This window comes from Pipra filicauda, unplaced genomic scaffold (genome assembly GCF_003945595.2).
Source record: "Pipra filicauda isolate LSUMZ 115617 unplaced genomic scaffold, ASM394559v2 scaffold41_size5083284_pilon, whole genome shotgun sequence".
NCBI classification, from domain to species: Eukaryota; Metazoa; Chordata; class Aves; order Passeriformes; family Pipridae; genus Pipra; species Pipra filicauda.
Genome location: NW_024104554.1, coordinates 4,151,116 through 4,169,806, shown reverse-complemented (window position 1 = coordinate 4,169,806; position 18,691 = coordinate 4,151,116). Strand labels below are relative to the sequence as shown.

At 39.1% G+C, this 18,691-nt stretch overlaps 1 protein-coding gene across 13 annotated transcripts in view; it reads left to right on the top strand.

The window, feature by feature from the left end:
* The window catches only part of MYT1L (myelin transcription factor 1 like), a 299,132-nt gene that overhangs the window by 265,083 nt on the left and 15,358 nt on the right, over nucleotides 1-18,691 (top strand). For all 13 annotated transcript variants that reach the window (XM_039385536.1, XM_039385537.1, XM_027726054.2 and 10 more), the window contains 3 exons: nucleotides 3,267-3,329; nucleotides 8,068-8,151; nucleotides 9,483-9,704. In XM_039385536.1, coding sequence (XP_039241470.1) covers nucleotides 3,267-3,329; nucleotides 8,068-8,151; nucleotides 9,483-9,704 — 369 coding nt within the window. The remainder of the gene's footprint in view (nucleotides 1-3,266; nucleotides 3,330-8,067; nucleotides 8,152-9,482; nucleotides 9,705-18,691) is intronic.

Below are 18,691 nucleotides of genomic sequence, written 5' to 3'. Positions count from 1 at the left end.
TGTCTTTCATTTAGTGGATGCCCTGAACTTGTTTTCAAGTGCTAGTGTTTTATGTCTTGAACTTCACTCTTCACAGGGTCAGTTTCTTTTGTCACCTCCCTTGTTACAGTACTAAATATTTCCTTTGCTGCAATAAGCTTTTATGTAGAGTCTACAAATTAAGTTTCTGATCCTGCCAAATTGCATCCACTTTGACTAAGTGATGAAAACTGTATATCTCTTTTTCCACATACTCTGATGCTCATTTTCAAAGGGTTTCACATCACCTGCCTCTTACAAGCACGCATACATACATATTTCTGGCATTGTTGCAGGTAGATATGATTAAGACAAATATGTATAGGTAGTAGTTGATAGTAAAGTAGCAAGGTATGTACAAGTCCTACGTATAGTCAGACATTCTGAAAGTACAGACTCCCAATTCCAATAGCACAAGGGCTTGTGATTGTCTCCTTATCTATTCTGCTTAGGATAGCAAATAAATATTGTAATAACTCATAGTTGAAACAGACTGCTGCATATCTGCATCCTATGTTTCACAGTGTTAGAAGCACTTCCCATAGAATGGAAACAGCAAGAAATATAAATGTAACAGGGTTTTAAAATGTTCTTACCAACTGCATTAAACTGTCATTTCATCTGTTACATTTAGGTAAAGATAAGCTTATGAGATTTGAAAACAAATATTATAGCGTCAAAATCAAAATCTGAAAGGTCTTTCTGAAATCCTTGCCTACATAAAGATCTCTTCTAGTTTAATCAAAAGTATGATTTTAAACTGATGTGAACTGTGCAGAGCCCTTTGTGAAGATACCCAGTTCAACTTACACCTGGATGATTTCTTCTTGACTTCAGTTGCTTAACTTTTAAATGACATATAAATAAGCTCGTTTTTAAATTGTGTAAGACTGTCCAAATGCTTGAAGTGTAATGGTCTTATTTTAAGACTTGTTGACGGGATATACTGTGCATCTTATAAATCCCGTTTGTTAAAACACTATTAATTATGCTGCCTGTAACAGAAATCTTGGAAAAGATGAGAAAAAATATTGTTCAGTTTTGCTAATAACTTATTCTCAAAAGGGTTGAAAAGTCTGGAGAGGAAAATGATGGCTTCAAATTATGGGTTCATAAAAAAGGACTCCTTGTAGTACTCCATACAGACTGCAGAGGAACCTGATTCTCCTTTATTCATTTAAATGCCATGGACATTTAAAGCCAAAGTTTAGTCGATTCCTTTAATTAATTTTTATTCCTATATCTTTTGATTCAACATCTTAGAAGCTTTAGTCAGGCTCTTCAGAGATGCAGCTAGTCTTGATGGAACTAGGAAATAGGCAGACCACTGAAGCTACCTAGCATCAAAAAAACAAATGAAGCAAGAGATTGTCTCTCCGTAGATATCAATACACTTGCCTAAAAATGAAAAAAAAAATAATGAGAACATCTACATATTTAGAGATTGAATATTTAAACTATAAGACCCTCCATATAAGATGCCCTGACCACTTATTTTTTAAGTTAAAGGAATAGCCAAAGTTTATGCTAGCCATGTGCAACCACAGCAATGAATAAAGTGTAAAAGCCATATGGACTCAGCTATGACTCCTTTATCAAGGGTCATATTTTTACCTAATTTGTATCAGAAGAATCTATGCAGAAATTATTGGGCTTATCTTTCTATAAACAGATAGATTGATGTGTGATGTCAACATGTATGTTGGTCTTTAAGATATTAAGTGCCACAGTAACAGACCTTCTATTCAAGATCATGGTAATATATTTGGTCGTGTGCAAAGACAGAAAACAAGAGAGAAGGAGAATTGCCATTAAGGATGCTGTTTAAACTTTTCCAAAGTGCACAGACTGATATATAGAAGGGAAACTTCAGTGATGTAGTGAACCCCAGGAGTTTTACCAGTTCACATCCTGGAATTGCTACCATATTTTAGTGTTTTCTATAGAATAACTGAACTGATCCAGATGAAGATCATATGAGAACTCCATTTAATACATTCCAATTTAATTTATGTCTTTTAAGGTAGCATTAATCATGTTTGCAGTTTGGCCCTGCTAAGCTCCTCGAAGTACATGATGTTTACTAACTTAAAAAGAGCTAAAATTCGGCTTAATGGAATGTGACAACCCCACTGCACTGAATTCTGGATTGCTTAATTCCCGATTTTAAGAAATGTTCAAGTCTCTGCAGAAACCTTTATGAAATGAAAGTTTACCAGTACAGACCTCCTTTGAGGAAAGCATACAAAAGCATACATGTAACTAAAGGGTGAAAGCCAAAGTCTGCATGAACTCTGGATTCAAATAGTGGAAAAATTCAATGTCATGGAAATCTGATGTTTCAGAACGCAACATCTGAATTTGTGTGGAAGCTTTTTTGAATTTGAATGATTTCTTCAAATGAAGCTTTAAAAAACATGGCTAAAATTCAAAACTCAGGCTCAAGAAAAGTGACTTTTTGGAATTCTTGCAGCATTTGTCTGTTCAGTAAAATGAATATAAATTAATTCTTCCTTTGTCTTTTCTTTGATTTAGTGTAGCAGTTCAAATACCAGCTAATGATTTTACTTAGCATTATAATGTAGCTTTTTCTGTGATGATTGCAATCATCTTTGCAATGTAGGAAAAAATATCCGTTTTCTTTGATGACTCTAATGTCGTTCTACTTTAAGAAATTCCACTGAAGGCTGTACCATCAGTGACTTCTCTGTCTGTTTGGTGTTTGGGAGGGTTACCATTTCTCTGCAAGAGGCCAGCATTTGTCTATATATTTCCTTTTTCTTAGGTATTTCCTTCACTTCATGGGGAGTGAAGGGGTCTCTCCATGGTGTGACCCCATGACACTGTGCGAGGAGTTTAGAGCAATAGCTCCAGTGGAAAACAAAATGACTTGCTGCAGTGTTAACCATTACCTAAGCATACACCATGGGGGTATTCCATTTGCTGTCAACCCTACTCATTCCTGGTGCTGTAGGGATGGTGGGCTGCTGCTGGAAATCTCCACTGATCTGCCAGTACTTGAGATATCCAGAAAGCATTTAAGTGGGCAGCTGAGGAGTAACAAACAAAACATTTTGTGAATGAAAAAGTATGTTTGTCCCTGGTGTGGAATTAAGCTCAGGTTTAGCAATGTTTAGAGATTCCCAGGGCTGGCACCTGAGGAAACAAAGATTGAGCCAATGGATATTTTATAATGGGCAGTTTTATCTTTCCTGCCAGTAACTGTATCTCTTCCATTATTATTGTAGGTGTCCCACCCCTGGGTGTGATGGCTCTGGGCATATTACTGGAAATTATGCTTCACATCGAAGGTATGTAAAGAGAAGGTTTTGTTATTTAAATCAAATAACTGAAGGGCTAGAAGGGACCTCAATCCTACCTCACTTCCCTCTCTAAATACTGAGGTAGGATTGAGTGCTGCATGTTGAGCATGCTGCTGAGGCGTTGGTATAACTCATTCTATTTATCACCAATGGATAGCATTTCTCAGCTTCAGCATGGCTCACTACTCAAATAGGTAGGAAGATTTTTGCTAGTATCTAGCAAAATCTTCATACAAAATAAATTCAGTTTTTCTACCATCTCTGTTAGCCCAAGGAGGCAATTCAACATTCATAAGTTTCTGTTGCTTTACATTCTGAATGACTTAACTCTTCTCTTCACAGTCTGGACTCAAATCCTAGTCCTGCATCTTTTTCCCACAAATTGTATTTCTTGATTGTTCCTGTCAGTCTCTTCTAGACTCCCTCCATATTCCTTGAAATGCAAAATTGGACCCTGTTCTTTATCTCCTGTCCCAGCTGAAGCCTTACCAACTTTAATCATAGGGGAAAAGTATCTCTTTCATCTAATACACACCAGCCTTGTTAGTACATTTCAGAATAAAGCTTGGCTTGTCCTTAAATTGCAACACATTGTCAAGACAGAAGAATGGAAAGAGAAATTTATGGATGAAAGCTGTTACCTTAACTGCCTAACTAAAACTGTGATCCTTACTGAGGGCCAAAGAAAGCTTCCCATTTACTAATTAGGGTATTGATCAATTATGGTGATACCACTGTAGAGGTAATGGTACAAATGGTGTGTAATCAGCTATTCCCCTGTGGCTATTTGAGAACTATAAATCAGTAGAGAAGAGCTGTGCCATATTTTGTAAATATCTATCTTCTGTTTAATCAAAAAATAATAGTGTATTCCACCTCTCTTTTGTTAGTAAAGGCTCTTTACTCCCATGCAGACTATTACTGTTGAGTCTGGATATTTGCTTGCTTCACCAAGTCCCTGTAGTTTTACAATTGACTATAGCTAGTCAGTATACAAATTCCCAGTTTAAATGTATTCCCAGTAAAAGCAACAAACAGTTCAAAGTCAAAACATAAATAACAGAGATTGGGAATGTGCCATACCTTTACATGCTGTAAAAATGAAAGATCCCAGTATCAATTTCTGTAATGCAGTGTTAAACATTGAAAGTACAAATAAGATTATAAAGGGGAAGATATAAGCATTTTAAAAGCACTTGCATGATATAGGAGATTAAATCACACTTTCAAAGGGATTTAAGGTCAAATTTAGAACTACATTTAACTACATGGGGATTTATCAGCTCACACTCTACCAACATTATGCTTGGTACAGTTCTGCCCCAACTTTGCTGTTTCAGGAAGCTATTTATATGTTTATATCTATTTAACCAGAAGCAGATAGGAGAGTGAAGATGCAGGTGAAAAGTGTTACTGACAAGAAACCTAAAAGCTAGCAAGATTGGCAGGGGAGAATCACTGAATGTTGACATTTTTTAAACCCCTTCCTTGAGCATTGTCTCCTGGCCACTGTAGGACCAGATTCTGACCTGAGTGGTGTTATCTACTTCTGTCTGTAAATTCTTATGGTCTTGCATTTTTGCAGATGGACCAAGTTTTCATTTGATTCTGCAGCATACTTAAGTACACATAAAGATATAAAAAGTAATTCTGCAAAACTAATGGATCTGGAATTTGTCCAGTCCATTGGGATTTAACACATTCAACCTTTTGAAATGCCACCATGTCTATATTGACCACATAACTCTTTCATTTCTCTTCCAGAAAGGCCTCTGGCAGCCCCAGGTCTTTGGCTGCCTGCGGGCACAGGAGCACTGACACTGAAGAAGTAATGTCTTCTTTGCTTAAAACCATCCATGTCCCCAGGAGACCTGTCACATTTACACAGAGCCAGCCTTACACTGTTCAGGTCATGATATCTGTCAAGGCCATTTCTGAGGTGGTGAGGCTGGCAAAATGAATGCTCTTTTAAAGGGCATGAACCAGTAGCCTAAATCTGGAGCTGTTGAGTATTAAGGACCCCACAGCACGTTCTCAGATGAGCTTTCTAATTACCACATTGAAAATTAGCATTTAGCTCTGCTTGCATCTGAGTTAACATTTTGTTTGCATTTGATACAAACAGTTACAACCCTCTCTGTTTCAGAAGGGAAAGAATGACAGACTTCTCTCCTAAATGGCTGCTGATATGCCTGGGTATCATCTGTATTTAAAATGGCTGCTCAACAGCAAGCACACATGAAGACAGATTTAACTCTGCCATAACTCTGCATCCATTCAGTCTATGCCAGAAGTTGTATCAGCATGTGCTGGTGTTGAATTTCCCGTGTTGTTTTTTATCTTCATATATGAGAAATTAAACTGATATAAAAATGAAGTAATATGCTTACCTTGTAATAACTTTTGGTTATTATAGGATAAAAAAAATTAAAGCAAAGGCTGATCCTAGAGATATGTTTTCTCAATGAATCCACTATCAGAGGAAAAATTAATTAATCATAACCTCAGAAGCTGTCTATTGGAAATGTCTGTTTAGAGGACTTGAAAGGTCTTAAAATTTTCTAATAAATCATAGTGCCAGAATAGAAAGATCTATTACAGAGAGATGATGCACCAAAATACCAATAAGTATGTGATAATTAAATTGATGTAACACGTAGAAAGCTTTAAATCATTAGTCAAGGCAGAAATTCTTTGTTCAGATTTTGTTATGAAAATGTCATCATACCCATCTGTACATCTACTAAAAAAAGTATTCCTCTTTCTGAGGAATTTCTATTAACTGTTTAGTTTTCAGATGCAAATCCTGGTTGTTCTCACACAGTGGGTACAACTAGTCTCAGAGATAAACTAGGGGTATCTTTAACTGCTGTCCCTTCACTCTCTGCAGTCCAGGTTGTATGAGGGGCAGTGAATGAACCTGTTCCTGAACTGTTCCCTTGCCCCAGAGTCAGCTTTCTCTTATTCTAAATCTCTCAGACTCTCTTCCTCCTGCCTCTGTCTTCTTACAGATAATACTATTGTTTTTGAAGAAAACTATTCTTAATTGGCACAGACTTTCTGAGGTTTAGTTTGTACAGAGGGAACTATGGTGCTTTGGTGTCCACTATGCAAGCTAGAATAAAGAGAAGTTTGCTTTAAACAGCAAAATGGTCGGCTACATCTAAACTAGAAGTGAAATGGGATGAGAGCACAGGTCCACGCATCAGAGCACAAATGCCTACACTGTTAAATTGCTAACATGACCCCTGGTACAGTATTGACCCTGTGCCACTGAAACTCTCCCAGGCAATTCTAAGAGTGGGTCCAGATCATTCTCTACAAGCAATATGGGTGTAGCTGTCCTGCTTTACAGAGATAGAGAGCTTAGCTGAACAAAAGTGAGCTTGCTGGTCTTCTATCAAAGCAACAGTTCTAGGTCCCTTCTGTTTACCACTATAGATGTAGCCATGCCATCTCACTAAAAGTTTCTAGGTAATACACTATGTTCAATATCTTGTGCCAGCATTCCTCCCTTTCTTTAATTGACTTATTTATGACTTTGTAGCATGTAAACTCTGTTTTTCTCTATTTTCCACTTACTAACACAGAATTCTGTTTGTGATTGCATCACCTTTTTCTCTGCTGCTTCTTCTCAGTCCTCACTGGTTTTGACAAGACAAAATAACTGAAAATTTTGCTACCATTGTTTCTATCTCTTGTTCCTGAAAACAGGACCTACTACATAACACTGAAGTACCTTTTCTCATGCTGAAACAAAAAATTTAATCTTCTACTTTGTTCGTTTCTCCATGGAAATTTTTCTTTGGTGACACTTCTTTGTCTCTCATGTCAACACATTTGAAGGTGTTCTACTGATGGATTTCTTTTTTTAATGTTGATAGTTAAGATGAAAATAACATTTAAATAGTGGGCAAAGCATGATTTTATTGATAGACATATTCATATCCTCAGATATCAGCTACTTAAAAAAATCTTAAAATATCTGTTAAAGTCATTGTCAAATCTACTGAATGGTTTCTATAAGGAATTCTTTGTATGCAAAGGAAAGTTGAGCTTGTGAAGTTAGAACTACATTCTCAGTGTCTACTTAAATGTAAGATTGGTTAGCCTAACATATAACTTTGTCTCTACCAAATATTTTTGTCTGCGTGAGTTCTGAGCACTCAAACACCTTTTCTAGAAAACACTGAAAGATCTGAGCTCTGCTATGTTTTTATTCAACCATTCTATAAGATTGTTATGTGATGTTTGAGAACTTTGATAGTGTTTCTAATGTGTTTTCAGGAGAAATCTTTAGTTCTACAAAGAGATACTCCTGTTTTTTTCTATTCTTCCATCCCTCTTAGCCATAGAGGACATCATGTCTCTCAGCCCTGAAACACTGGCTTCTATTTATTTTAAGGATGCCACTGTCACTGCTGAGTTAGCTGGAGGGATTGTTAGGCAGAGTGTTTAACAGCTACTTTCTCTGGCACCTCGGGGACTGCCTGTGCGTGTGGTCTGCACAGTGCCAGCAGTCCTGTCCAGAGTCACAAACCCAGATGCACAGATTCCCCCTCGTGGTGGCTGCTGCAGCTGCCCGCGTATAACTCGCTTGAGCTTTAATTTTTGGAAAACTGGACAGGATTGCCTATTCTGCCAGTTTCTAAGACAGAAAGTATATTCCTGGTAAAGTGTACCCACGAATCAGAAATTGCATTTTAAAATGTTTTCTTTCACACAGTCTTTCAGGCTGTCCACGAGCAAAGAAAAGTGGAATCAGGATAGCACAAAGCAAGGAAGATAAAGAAGACCAAGAGCCAATTAGGTGAGAACAAATACTGTCAAAGGGTGTGTTTGTGTTTCCTAAGGTCATGTATATCTTCAGGTTTTTATTAAGGCAAAAATGTGATTATGTGATAGTCATCCAAGAACAGATGACCACATAGATTATGAGCAAATCTGGGATCTGTGCTGATTTATTCAGCAAAGGATACAGTATTAGCCAAGGATACAACCTTCTATAACTTAGTTTAAAATTCTTCATTTTCACATGAAATTAAAAAATTACTTAGATCTTTATCTCCTAAAAGCCCCTTAAACGTGTTTGCATACTAGAGACAAACCCTACGTGCTAAATAAAGTAGTTGTGGGAATAGAGAATTGAGTGTTTATATGAGACTGCTGCAATGAATCTCACTGTTCATTCAGTTTGCAAGAGAAACAAATGCCTGCCTAGGTCTTGGTTTCTTCTTGCAAGGTGCTCTGATATCAGTGGCCATTGAACTTGGTGGATTTAGTGACTGCTTAGACCATGCAGGACTGGACCCTCAGTGGAGAGTTGCAGCAATATTTTAGTGTAGGACAAGGAGTGAAGTAACTGGCCTTGTTTAGACATGTGTTATGTAGCAACATACTGAAAAAACACCCCATAATTTTCTTTTAACATTTCACTTGAAGATTCTAACCTGTTCCTTCTAACCCTGGTTATTTGTTTTTTAGCAGTATACAGAGCAAACATATGGGGGATTCCCAAGTAAGGAAAACCATCAAATGAACACAGAACTGCCTTCACTGATCTCTCTAGGCTGTAGCACATAGTTTGATATAATCACTCCTATTCAGAGAGTGGTTAAAGGTGCTCAGCATTTCTGATGAGGTGCTCTGATCACTTCATAACTAACTCTATACACCTGACATTTTCATGACTTCAGACAAGTCTTCTTTGGGTTCCATACACATAAATAAAATGTACCAAGGATTATACTAAGTAGGATTTTATGCTTATAGGGGTTTTTTGGGCAATTTCTCTGCTGAGCAGAGTTCAGTTGCCGACATTTCAATTCCACGGTGATATTTACAGTAATGAACACCTGCAATTCAAATATATAGCTCAGTCCTTTTTTTGCAATTGCATAATACCAACAGCTGTGACTGCACCTACTGGCTAGCCTTCTTAGAATTTATCAAAGAACATTCTCTTTTTCAAATTATTGAAGTTCTGCCTATAATTTTAACTACTACAGGGTATCCTGACTAATTTTGAGATTACAGCGCAGGATTATTCTTTTCATGTCGGGTTTATTTGGACTTTGTTGTAGACGCTACCAGGTATATGATGGCAAGACAATAAAGTTTATCTCATCTCTTTGCTATCAGATGTCCAGTTCCTGGTTGTGATGGTCAGGGTCATATAACCGGAAAATACGCATCTCATCGCAGTGCATCAGGGTGTCCTCTAGCTGCCAAAAGGCAAAAGGATGGGTACCTAAATGGCTCACAGTTCTCTTGGAAGTCAGTGAAGACGGAAGGAATGTCATGTCCAACGCCAGGATGTGATGGCTCAGGACATGTCAGTGGTAGTTTTCTTACTCATCGTAGGTGAGTAACTGTGACTTATATTTTTCACTTATGCTTATTATGTAAATCAGATTAGCAAGATTTGAAACACAACTTTTTTGTCGTGGCATTTCTCTGTTCCTTTCAAATTTCATTATTACTTTGAAAAATAATTTGCTTACATGTATTCGTAGGTAACTGGAAATGCAGACACACCATTTTTTTTATGCAAGCCCTTGCAGATAGAGACCAGAATTTGAATTTAAAATACACAGAAAATTTCATGGGAAAAAACATGCATGACAGTACTGTAAATCTCCTATTGCTTTCTTGAATAATTCTGGACAAATTACTTTGAGACAGACTTTGTAATACATATCTGAGTCCCCCTGATTTTCAGAGATGTCAAACACATTCTTGGTTCTCAAACATCAGGGCATGGAACTGAAGAATTTAAGGAACACGTTCCATAAAAACAAAGTACTTTTATTCATTTGGTAATGAAAATGTTTGTTTAAAAGAATAAACAAAGAATACAGAACATTATTTAAAACTAATGGAATACAAATATTTGACAAAGTAAATACAAAGCCTAATTTTTCATAAACTTAACAAAAATAAGAGAAATTCAGTGATGACATTTTTCATAGCTTTGAAAAGGAAGGGAAAGCAGCCAGTCTATTAGGGATCAAACTTGCTGCCATTTTAGATATGAGATTATGAAGAAGCAAGGGTGTTTTTGGAGCTCTGGGTGGGAAGCTCAGCCTGAACATGACTATAATGTCAGAGCAAATTTCTTATTATATAATCGCTAATATAAAACTCTATTACTTCAAATATATCAAGCCAATGTCCCTAATTTGTCACTCTCTGCAGGCAGACCTTGGTTGAACTTCTGTACCTTTTAGTTAGCTAAGCCAACTTGATCTTGTTTTGTAGATAGTTCTAGATAGGGAGGTGAAAAGTGTACTTCTTCTTCATTCTCTTGCCTATTTCCTTTGATTCTTTCCTTGACAATTCTTTAGAGCTTCACTCAGAAGCCATACCCTTAATTTCAACCCTCCAGACTTTGTGCACATAGTTTCTATTTATTGTTTAGGCTCAGAGCTGTTTTTCTACTCAGTATTTGTATGTATCTACAATGAAGGGATTCTGGTCCATGACCTGAGGTGCTACCTGAGTGATCAAATGTATTACACAGCCTGTGGCTCCCATAGGCTTTAGGGAGTAGCAGATACAAAAACCCCAACTATTTGTGCAGGTACCAGATGGGGATTTAAGTTTCCAATTTTCAGTAAAATATCAGTATCGGTGTTCATATTTCAGTTTAGCTTTCTTCATAATGATGTAACATTTATTTAACTCATAGAGATCAGTCATTAAAATTTTGAAATTATTTTACTTTTAGTTGAAAGGTACAAGATAATTACTGGAAGATTGCTTGCAAGGCGTATACACATAAAAGTCTTGCAACAATAATAACTAACTTCTAAAAGAGACATACTGATACTAAATATAACAATTTAAAGGGCAAATTGTGCCAGAGATTTTTTTAAAGAAGTGTTTTCATGAAAAAAAACTGAGAATGACATTTAATTTTGTTTGTTTGTTTGTTTGTTTGTTTGTTTGCTTGCAATGGAGAAACCTAAATCTGACATTTAGCTACACAGCAGCCACATGTATCTTAAATAGAAACTGAGACATGTAAAAGGCTTACTGTGTAAGACCAGGTTTTGGCCAAAAAGTTCCATTGTTAGAGGGGGGCACCACAAGATGAAAGGTTGTTTAAAAAGATTGATGGAAGTAAACTGATCCTACTTAATTGTCTTGATGTAACAAAGGGCCAATATTCTAAGTTGCAGGTGAATTTAACAACTTCTTGAAGCTTCCATAAGCAATGGCAATATTAATAACAAGCCATATTATCTTAAAAGTATTAATAATTCTTGTAGAATTCTTGAGATGCTGTTAAAAATGCGTGGTTCATTTTATCACACAAAGAAAAGCGCATGGAGCCATTTTAGATACCTTAGGGTAATTTACATGGCCTCCAATTGCTGCTCAGAAAGGTGGATCCAGTGTAATATTTGTCAGCCTTAGTGATATATCTTCTCAAATGGCATTTCATGCCTCTAGATATAGACAGCTGAATCAAACTCTGCAAGTAGGATTGAACTTCAGAACAATTCACCTACTTTAAGAATCTGCCTGTAGGTGATGTAGGATGCATTTACTCCTCTTCCAGTTAGTGGAATCAATGGATCCTGGAGAGCTGTTCATTTCACTCAGTGAAGTAGACACTTGCCTTTAATCAGAGTTGTACCCTAAATGTCATTGAGTGTGTCAACAGGGAGTGGGTTTCCCCTGCCTACAGTTAGGTACGTTATGCCATTTCAGGTATACTTACTGCATGCAATATGGCAATACTGGGTTGGCCAGTCCAAAAGGACTGAAGATTTGTGAGACACTGTTCTTTGATCATGACAGCTGAGAGCTGAATGTGCCTCACAGAGGATCTGAAAGGATGTTAGTCTTGTTAAATGAATGGGCCCCAGAGCTCCATGACAGCTTGGACACATAGTTCCCATGCACACATTTAAGTCTAGGTGCTGTAATCTGGAGCTCCCACCTAAATTACAGACTATACGTTTTCTTGCATAAGGATGAAATATCCTCTCACTTTTAGTGTATCCATTTTAACAGGCTGTGATCTCATCTTCTACCTCTAACGACATTTTGCTCTACAGCTATGGCTGTAAATCTCAAATTCTCACCTTCTGAATGGAAGCAATGCTATGCCAGTGAGGCCAGGCTTATGGACAGTCTTTTGCAGGTAGAGCTGTGTTCAGCATGTGTGGGGAGAAAGCCATTAACTGAGTCAGTAAAAGCTCCTCAGGCAGGAGTGGTTAATGTCTTCATTTTTGCCAGTACAGCTTGCTGCTCTCCTAATAGGTGATTTTTCTTTCCCAGTGCAAATATTTTTCTATCAGCAGACTTATCTAAGCATATATATATTAATTGCATGTGTAGTTGTCCTTTATGTGTTCTTTGAGATTTTTATATTCTGCGGTTTGTAGACGGCTGTTAGTATGCTACTACCCAAGCAGCTGTAACACTCTGAAAATGAATAGCTGACTGGCTTGTGAAAATTATGCCAATTGTTGAATTAATTAAATATATATTAGGAGAAATGTTTTTGAGGTAAAGATTTCTTAGAGCTGCTGTTGACACTGTACACATGGTGTCATTCCATTCCATGGACCCTGGAGATGATCCACAAGTACTGATTTTACTGGTAAATCAGTAAAAAGCTGCTCCAACTGGTATCATGGAGTCTGAAATTTAAAGATGTGCATATTCTTACCTTCATGCTTCTGAAACAGAAATAAGTAGCCAATGGAAAAATTCATCAATTTCAGTAAATTTTGAATCCTACCATATGAACAAAGGCACCAACAAAGGTTTCTGCTTTTTAACGTTTGCTTGCCTGTTTGCGGAAATTCCTATGAATAGTTTCATTTTGTCAAGCAGTTTGCATTAGGAAGGAATGGCAACAGAGGGTTATCAGGAGGATTAAGAATGCTATGCTTCAAAAAGGAGCCTCTGCTAGCAAGAGAGGCCAGTGTGAAATTAGGTGATCTATCAGCAATATGAAAATGAATTGGAAGGCATGTAAGCATGGAGTCAGTAGATAGGTAAATTAAATAGGTTATAATGAAATGTAATTTGCTTATCATACTGTAGCTTGGTTCTTGAACAGGCCCTTACATCCTTATATTTGATTTAAGAAGATTTTTCTGGATGATATAATTTCTAGTGCTGTGATCAGTGGGGACTTTGTCAGAATATACTTGGATTTAACAACCCTGCTCCTTTGCACAGAAGAGGAAATGTGCTTGTGCTGACTTCACTGGAAATTACATGCAGAAATGCCTTTTCAGATCTAAAACAATGTTCTTACTCCTATCTCCTGCCCACTTCTGTTTACATCAGTGTTCACCCATTTCGAACACAGTAATGTAGCTTTTAAATTCCCTTTACTATGGAAAACTGTTGTGTTTAACACCAGTAGGGGCCTCGGCCCCACACAGTTTCTTGCTCACTTCCAGCAGGATGGGGAGAGAATCTGAAGGGTGAAAGTGAGAAAACTCATGGGTTGGATTAGTAGGTAAAGCAAAAGCCACACTCAAAAGCAGAGCTAAGCATGTTCAGCCATCCCTAGGAAAGCAGGACTCCATTATGTATAACAGTGATTTGGGAAGACAAATGCCATCACTCCTAATGTCACCCCATTCTTTCTTCTTCCCCCAGCTTTATATGCTGAGCATGACACTGTATAGTCTGGGATATCCCATGAGTCAGTTGGGATCAGCTGTCCTGTCTGTGTCCCTTCCCAGCTCCCAGTTTGTGCACCCCCAGCCCACTCACTGGTGGAGGGGGGTGAGAAGCAGAAAAGGCCTTGACTGTGTGAACGCTCCTCATCAGTGAGGAAAACATCCCTGAATTATCCACATTGTTTCCAGCACAAATCCAAAACACAGCCTCATACCAGCTACTCTGAAGAAAATGAACTCTGTCCCAGCCAAAGCCAGTACAAAAACATATGATAGTAGAACTGTAATATATAAGAGGTAATCAAATTATAAGTATATTCCCCATTTACAAGCTAATGCTAAATTGAGATGAAAGTGTGAAGAAGAGTAATTTTCTGTAGTGGACCTGTATCCTTGTTGAGGACACTTTTAAGCCTGGGAAGGTTTAGTTAATGGTAAGGCTGTCAGAAAGCCCACAGGAAGCAGTTCATTCAGTTCAGTCATTGCCACACATGCATGTCCTGAGGTGAAGGAGCACTGCCAGTGTTGTTTCCTCCAAAAATCCAATCGAAAAGGTTGGCCACAACTCTGAGTTGCACAGCTGCATTGCTAAGCCTGCAAACAGACAGATTAGGAAAAGAGGAAAAGATTAAAAAAAAAACTAAAAAAACAAAACAAAACAAAACAAACAAAAAAAACAAACAAAACAAACAAAAAACCCAAACAAAACCAAACAAAATCCAAAAAACTCAAGACAGAAGCTGCCCTCTGCAGCTGCTTGCTGGAAGCTGGCCGATACCAACACTCACACAAATCCTCAGAGGGCCTCTAAGTTCCCAAACACTCTAAGCATTCAGAAGATGACAAATGTTAGGGAAGAAGAGTGGAGATATAGATTTTCATATGCAAATCCTTTTTCTCATGAAATATGCTTCACTAGAAATAGGTACTGTATCAAAAACCTCTGTTATAAATCTCAGCTCCTAAAGGGAAGGTTTGCGAGTACCACCCACAGTCAAACCTCCTGGTGCTCAGGGCTGCAGCCTGTCCATAGAACAGCATCTGATCCCTGGGTTTATCTGGAGTGGGTGTTAACACAATCATAGAATCATAGAATCATAGAATCAGCTGGGTTGGAAGGGACCTCAGAGATCATCAAGTCCAACCCTTGATCCACTACCTCTACGGTTACTAGGCCATGGCACTAAGTGCCACATCCAGTCTCTTTTTAAAAATCTCCAGGGACGGAGAATCCACCACTTCCCTGGGCAGCCCATTCCAATGTCTGATTACCCTCTCTGTAAAGAAATTCTTTCTAATATCTAACCTAAACCTCCCCTGGCACAACTTGAGACTATGTCCTCTTGTCTTGCTGATAGTTGCCTGGGAGAACAGACCAACCCCCACCTGGCTACAACCTCCTTTCAGGGAGTTGTAGAGAGTGATGAGGTCTCCCCTGAGCCTTCTCTTCTCCAGGCTGAACAGCCCCAGCTCCCTCAGCCTCTCCTCATAGGACTTGTGCTCCAGTCCCTTCACCAGCCTAGCTGCCCTCCTCTGGACCTGCTCCAGGACCAATGTGATGGGTTAACCTTGGCTGGCCACCAAGCTGGTCTATCACTCCCCTTCCCAGCTGGACAGGGGAGAGGGAATAAGATGGAAAATTACTCATGCTGTGAAATAAGGCATTTTACTAAAGCAAAAATGAAAATTTGCGTGCGCACAAGCGAAGAGGAATATAACAAGTTTTATTCTCTATTTCCCATAAGTAACTGGTGTCTGGCCCCTTCCCAGGAAGCAGGGCTTCAGCACACGTAGTGATTGCTCAGAAGGTAAACATTGTAAATAAAAATGCCCCCCTTTCCTCCTCCTTTTCTTAGCTTTTATATCTGAGCTGACATCATATGATATGGAATATCCCTTTGGTTAGTTTGGGTCACCTGGCCTACTTGTGTCCCCTCCCAGGATCTTGCCCACCCTTGATGGGGTGGGAAATATTGAGAGACAGTGCTGATGCACTGCTCAGCAGTAGCCAAAACACTGGAGTGTTATCAACACCTTTCTAGCTACCAATGCAAAGCACAGCACTGTGAGGGCTGTTATGGGGAAATGAACTCCATCTAAGCCAAACCCAATACACACACATAGTGCCAAAGGGGCAGTAGCTGTATAATCCAGATGCTTTGCATTTGCAAACACAGGCTATTGGCTGTAAATTTGCTCTTAAATTGTTGTAGAGCTTTCAGTATTTGCCTGAAGTCACATCCTGTCTTTACAGCGGCATTTCTCAGCTTCAACATTTAAAAACAAAAGTACTTAGCATTAGGTCAGTCATGGCTCTCCATCACTGTATTGTTCACATATCTTTTCATAGCACGAACCTAAACTGAACACAGTGTTCCAGGTGTGGCCTGACAAGCACTGAGAAGAGTGGGACAATGACTTCTGTGTCTCTGCTGGTCATGCCCTTGTTGTTGCAACCCGGCATGCCGTTGGCGCTCCTTGCCACAGCAGCAGCACACCACTCACTCATACTGAGCTTGTCCACTAAGACCCCCAGGTCACTTTCCACAGAGCTGCTCCACAGCCAGGTAGATCCTAGCCTGTGCTGCATTCCTGGATTATGTTTTCCAAGGTGCAAAACATTACACTTGTCTTTGTTGAATTTCATAAGATTCTTTTCAGACCACTCTTGTAGCCTATCCAAGTCTTCCTGCAGGGTGGCTTTCCCTTCCAAAGTGTTCATTTCCCCACTCAGGTTGGTATTATTGGCGAACTTCATCAGGGTATACTTGGTCTCATCGTCCAGATCACTTATGAAGATGTTAAACAGCACTGAGCCCAGTACTGATCCCTGGGAGACCCCACTTGTGGCAGGTTGCCAGTGTGAAAAGGAGCTGTTTACCACCACCCTCTGTGTGCAGCCTCTCAGCCAGTTCCCCACCCACTACACAGACCACTTGTCCAGGCCGTAACACATCTGTTTCTCTAGAAGGAGACATGGGAAACCATATCAAAAGCCTTGGAGAAATCCAGGTAGACAATGTCACTGCTCGCCCCCCATCAACTAAGCAGGTTACTTTGTCTCAAAAAGCAATCGGTTTTGTCCAGTATGGTTGTCCCTTGGTGGATCTGTGCTGGTTTTTCCCAATCACACGCTGCATCTGACTGGTGATAGCCCCCCAGGAGATCATTCTGTAACTTTCTCAGGGACTGAAATAAGGCTGATGGGCCTGTAATTTCCTAGATCGTCCTTCAAGCCCTTCTTGTAGATGGGGTTGTCATTATCTTTCTTCCAGTCTAATGGGATATCCCCTGATCTCCAAAACTTCTCAAAGATTATAGAGAGCCTCGCAACAACATCAGCAAACGTTCCTAACACCCTTGGGTGGACACTGTCAGGACTCATCGATTTGCAAAGTCAAGCTCCTGTAACACTTCACATGCTAACTCTTCCATCACTGACAGTCAGTGTGTGTTTGCATCAACCTGGAATTTTGTTCTCAAGGCTTGGGCCCAACAGTGCTGATAAAGACAGAGGTGAAGAAAGCATTGAGAACCTCTGCCTTTTCTGAATTGTTGGTGACTAATTTACCTCTCCCATTTAACAATGGGCCAGCATTTTCCTTCTGTTTCCACTTGCTTTCTATGTGCCTGAAGAACCATTTCTTGTAGTTTTTTGCATCTCTGGCCATTTTCAATTTGAGCTGAGCTTTTGCTTTTCTAACTGCATCTCTGTGCAGTAAGTTGACAGAGTGCTGCATTTGTGTCAAACAATTCCTTCTTAGTTCTCATTATTTCACTTTTTCTCCGGTAGGTTTAGGGTGTTGGTTTGGTTTTAATCTGCCTGTCCCCTCCCTGCTATTGATTTATTTTGCTGTTTTCCACCTCTTACTTTTTCCTAGAGGCTGTACATTGCAATTCAACAGGAGAACATCGTATGTTATTAAGAGTATAGAAGAACAAGCCAAACTCACTGCATTTAACAGTAAATATAACTGACAATGATGTGTCATCATGATGACACGATTAAAAGGTGATATGCATGCAAATGTATTGACATTTCCAGGAAGGCAAGGAAAGAAATGTGGCAATTAAATGTATTAATAATATACATAAATAAGAAAAATATTAAACTAAAATTTGTGAGGTGGATCCTGCAGTACAAAGGATTTTTTTACTTAAAATTTTTTGTTGACCCATGAGCTTAAAGGAAAAGGGTCTTCCTAAATTGCTTTTCAACACCTTCCTCTTCCCATCCTCCTCCTCATCTACTGTACTGTGCTGACCCTCCTTCTTTCTCTGTCCCTGCAACTCCTGTTCAGGCTTTCTTCTTACTTCTGTGTTTCTTAGTCCCCAGCATTTGAAGTAGCTGGTCCTCAAATAGCTCTCCTGAGCACTGGCAGAAGAGGACAGGCAGTCTCTTCCAGCAAGCAGCCTTCTGCTCCAGGCCCAGCAGCCCTGAATGGGGCTGGTGGCAAGGAAGGCTCTCCCAGTTCTTATACAAACAAAGTGCAGTGGCTGGCAGCCAAACACTAACCCACATCCACTGAGCATGCCCAAGTGACAGTCTGTCAGAGGCTTATAGCTCTGCCAAATCTACATTTGTTTTCATGAGGACAGCAGAATGCATCTCTTAAACTCAGAGCAACATCCCATGAAATGTCATTTCTTGCTCCAATTCACGGACAATTAGAGTTATTCACTGAATTATTTGGA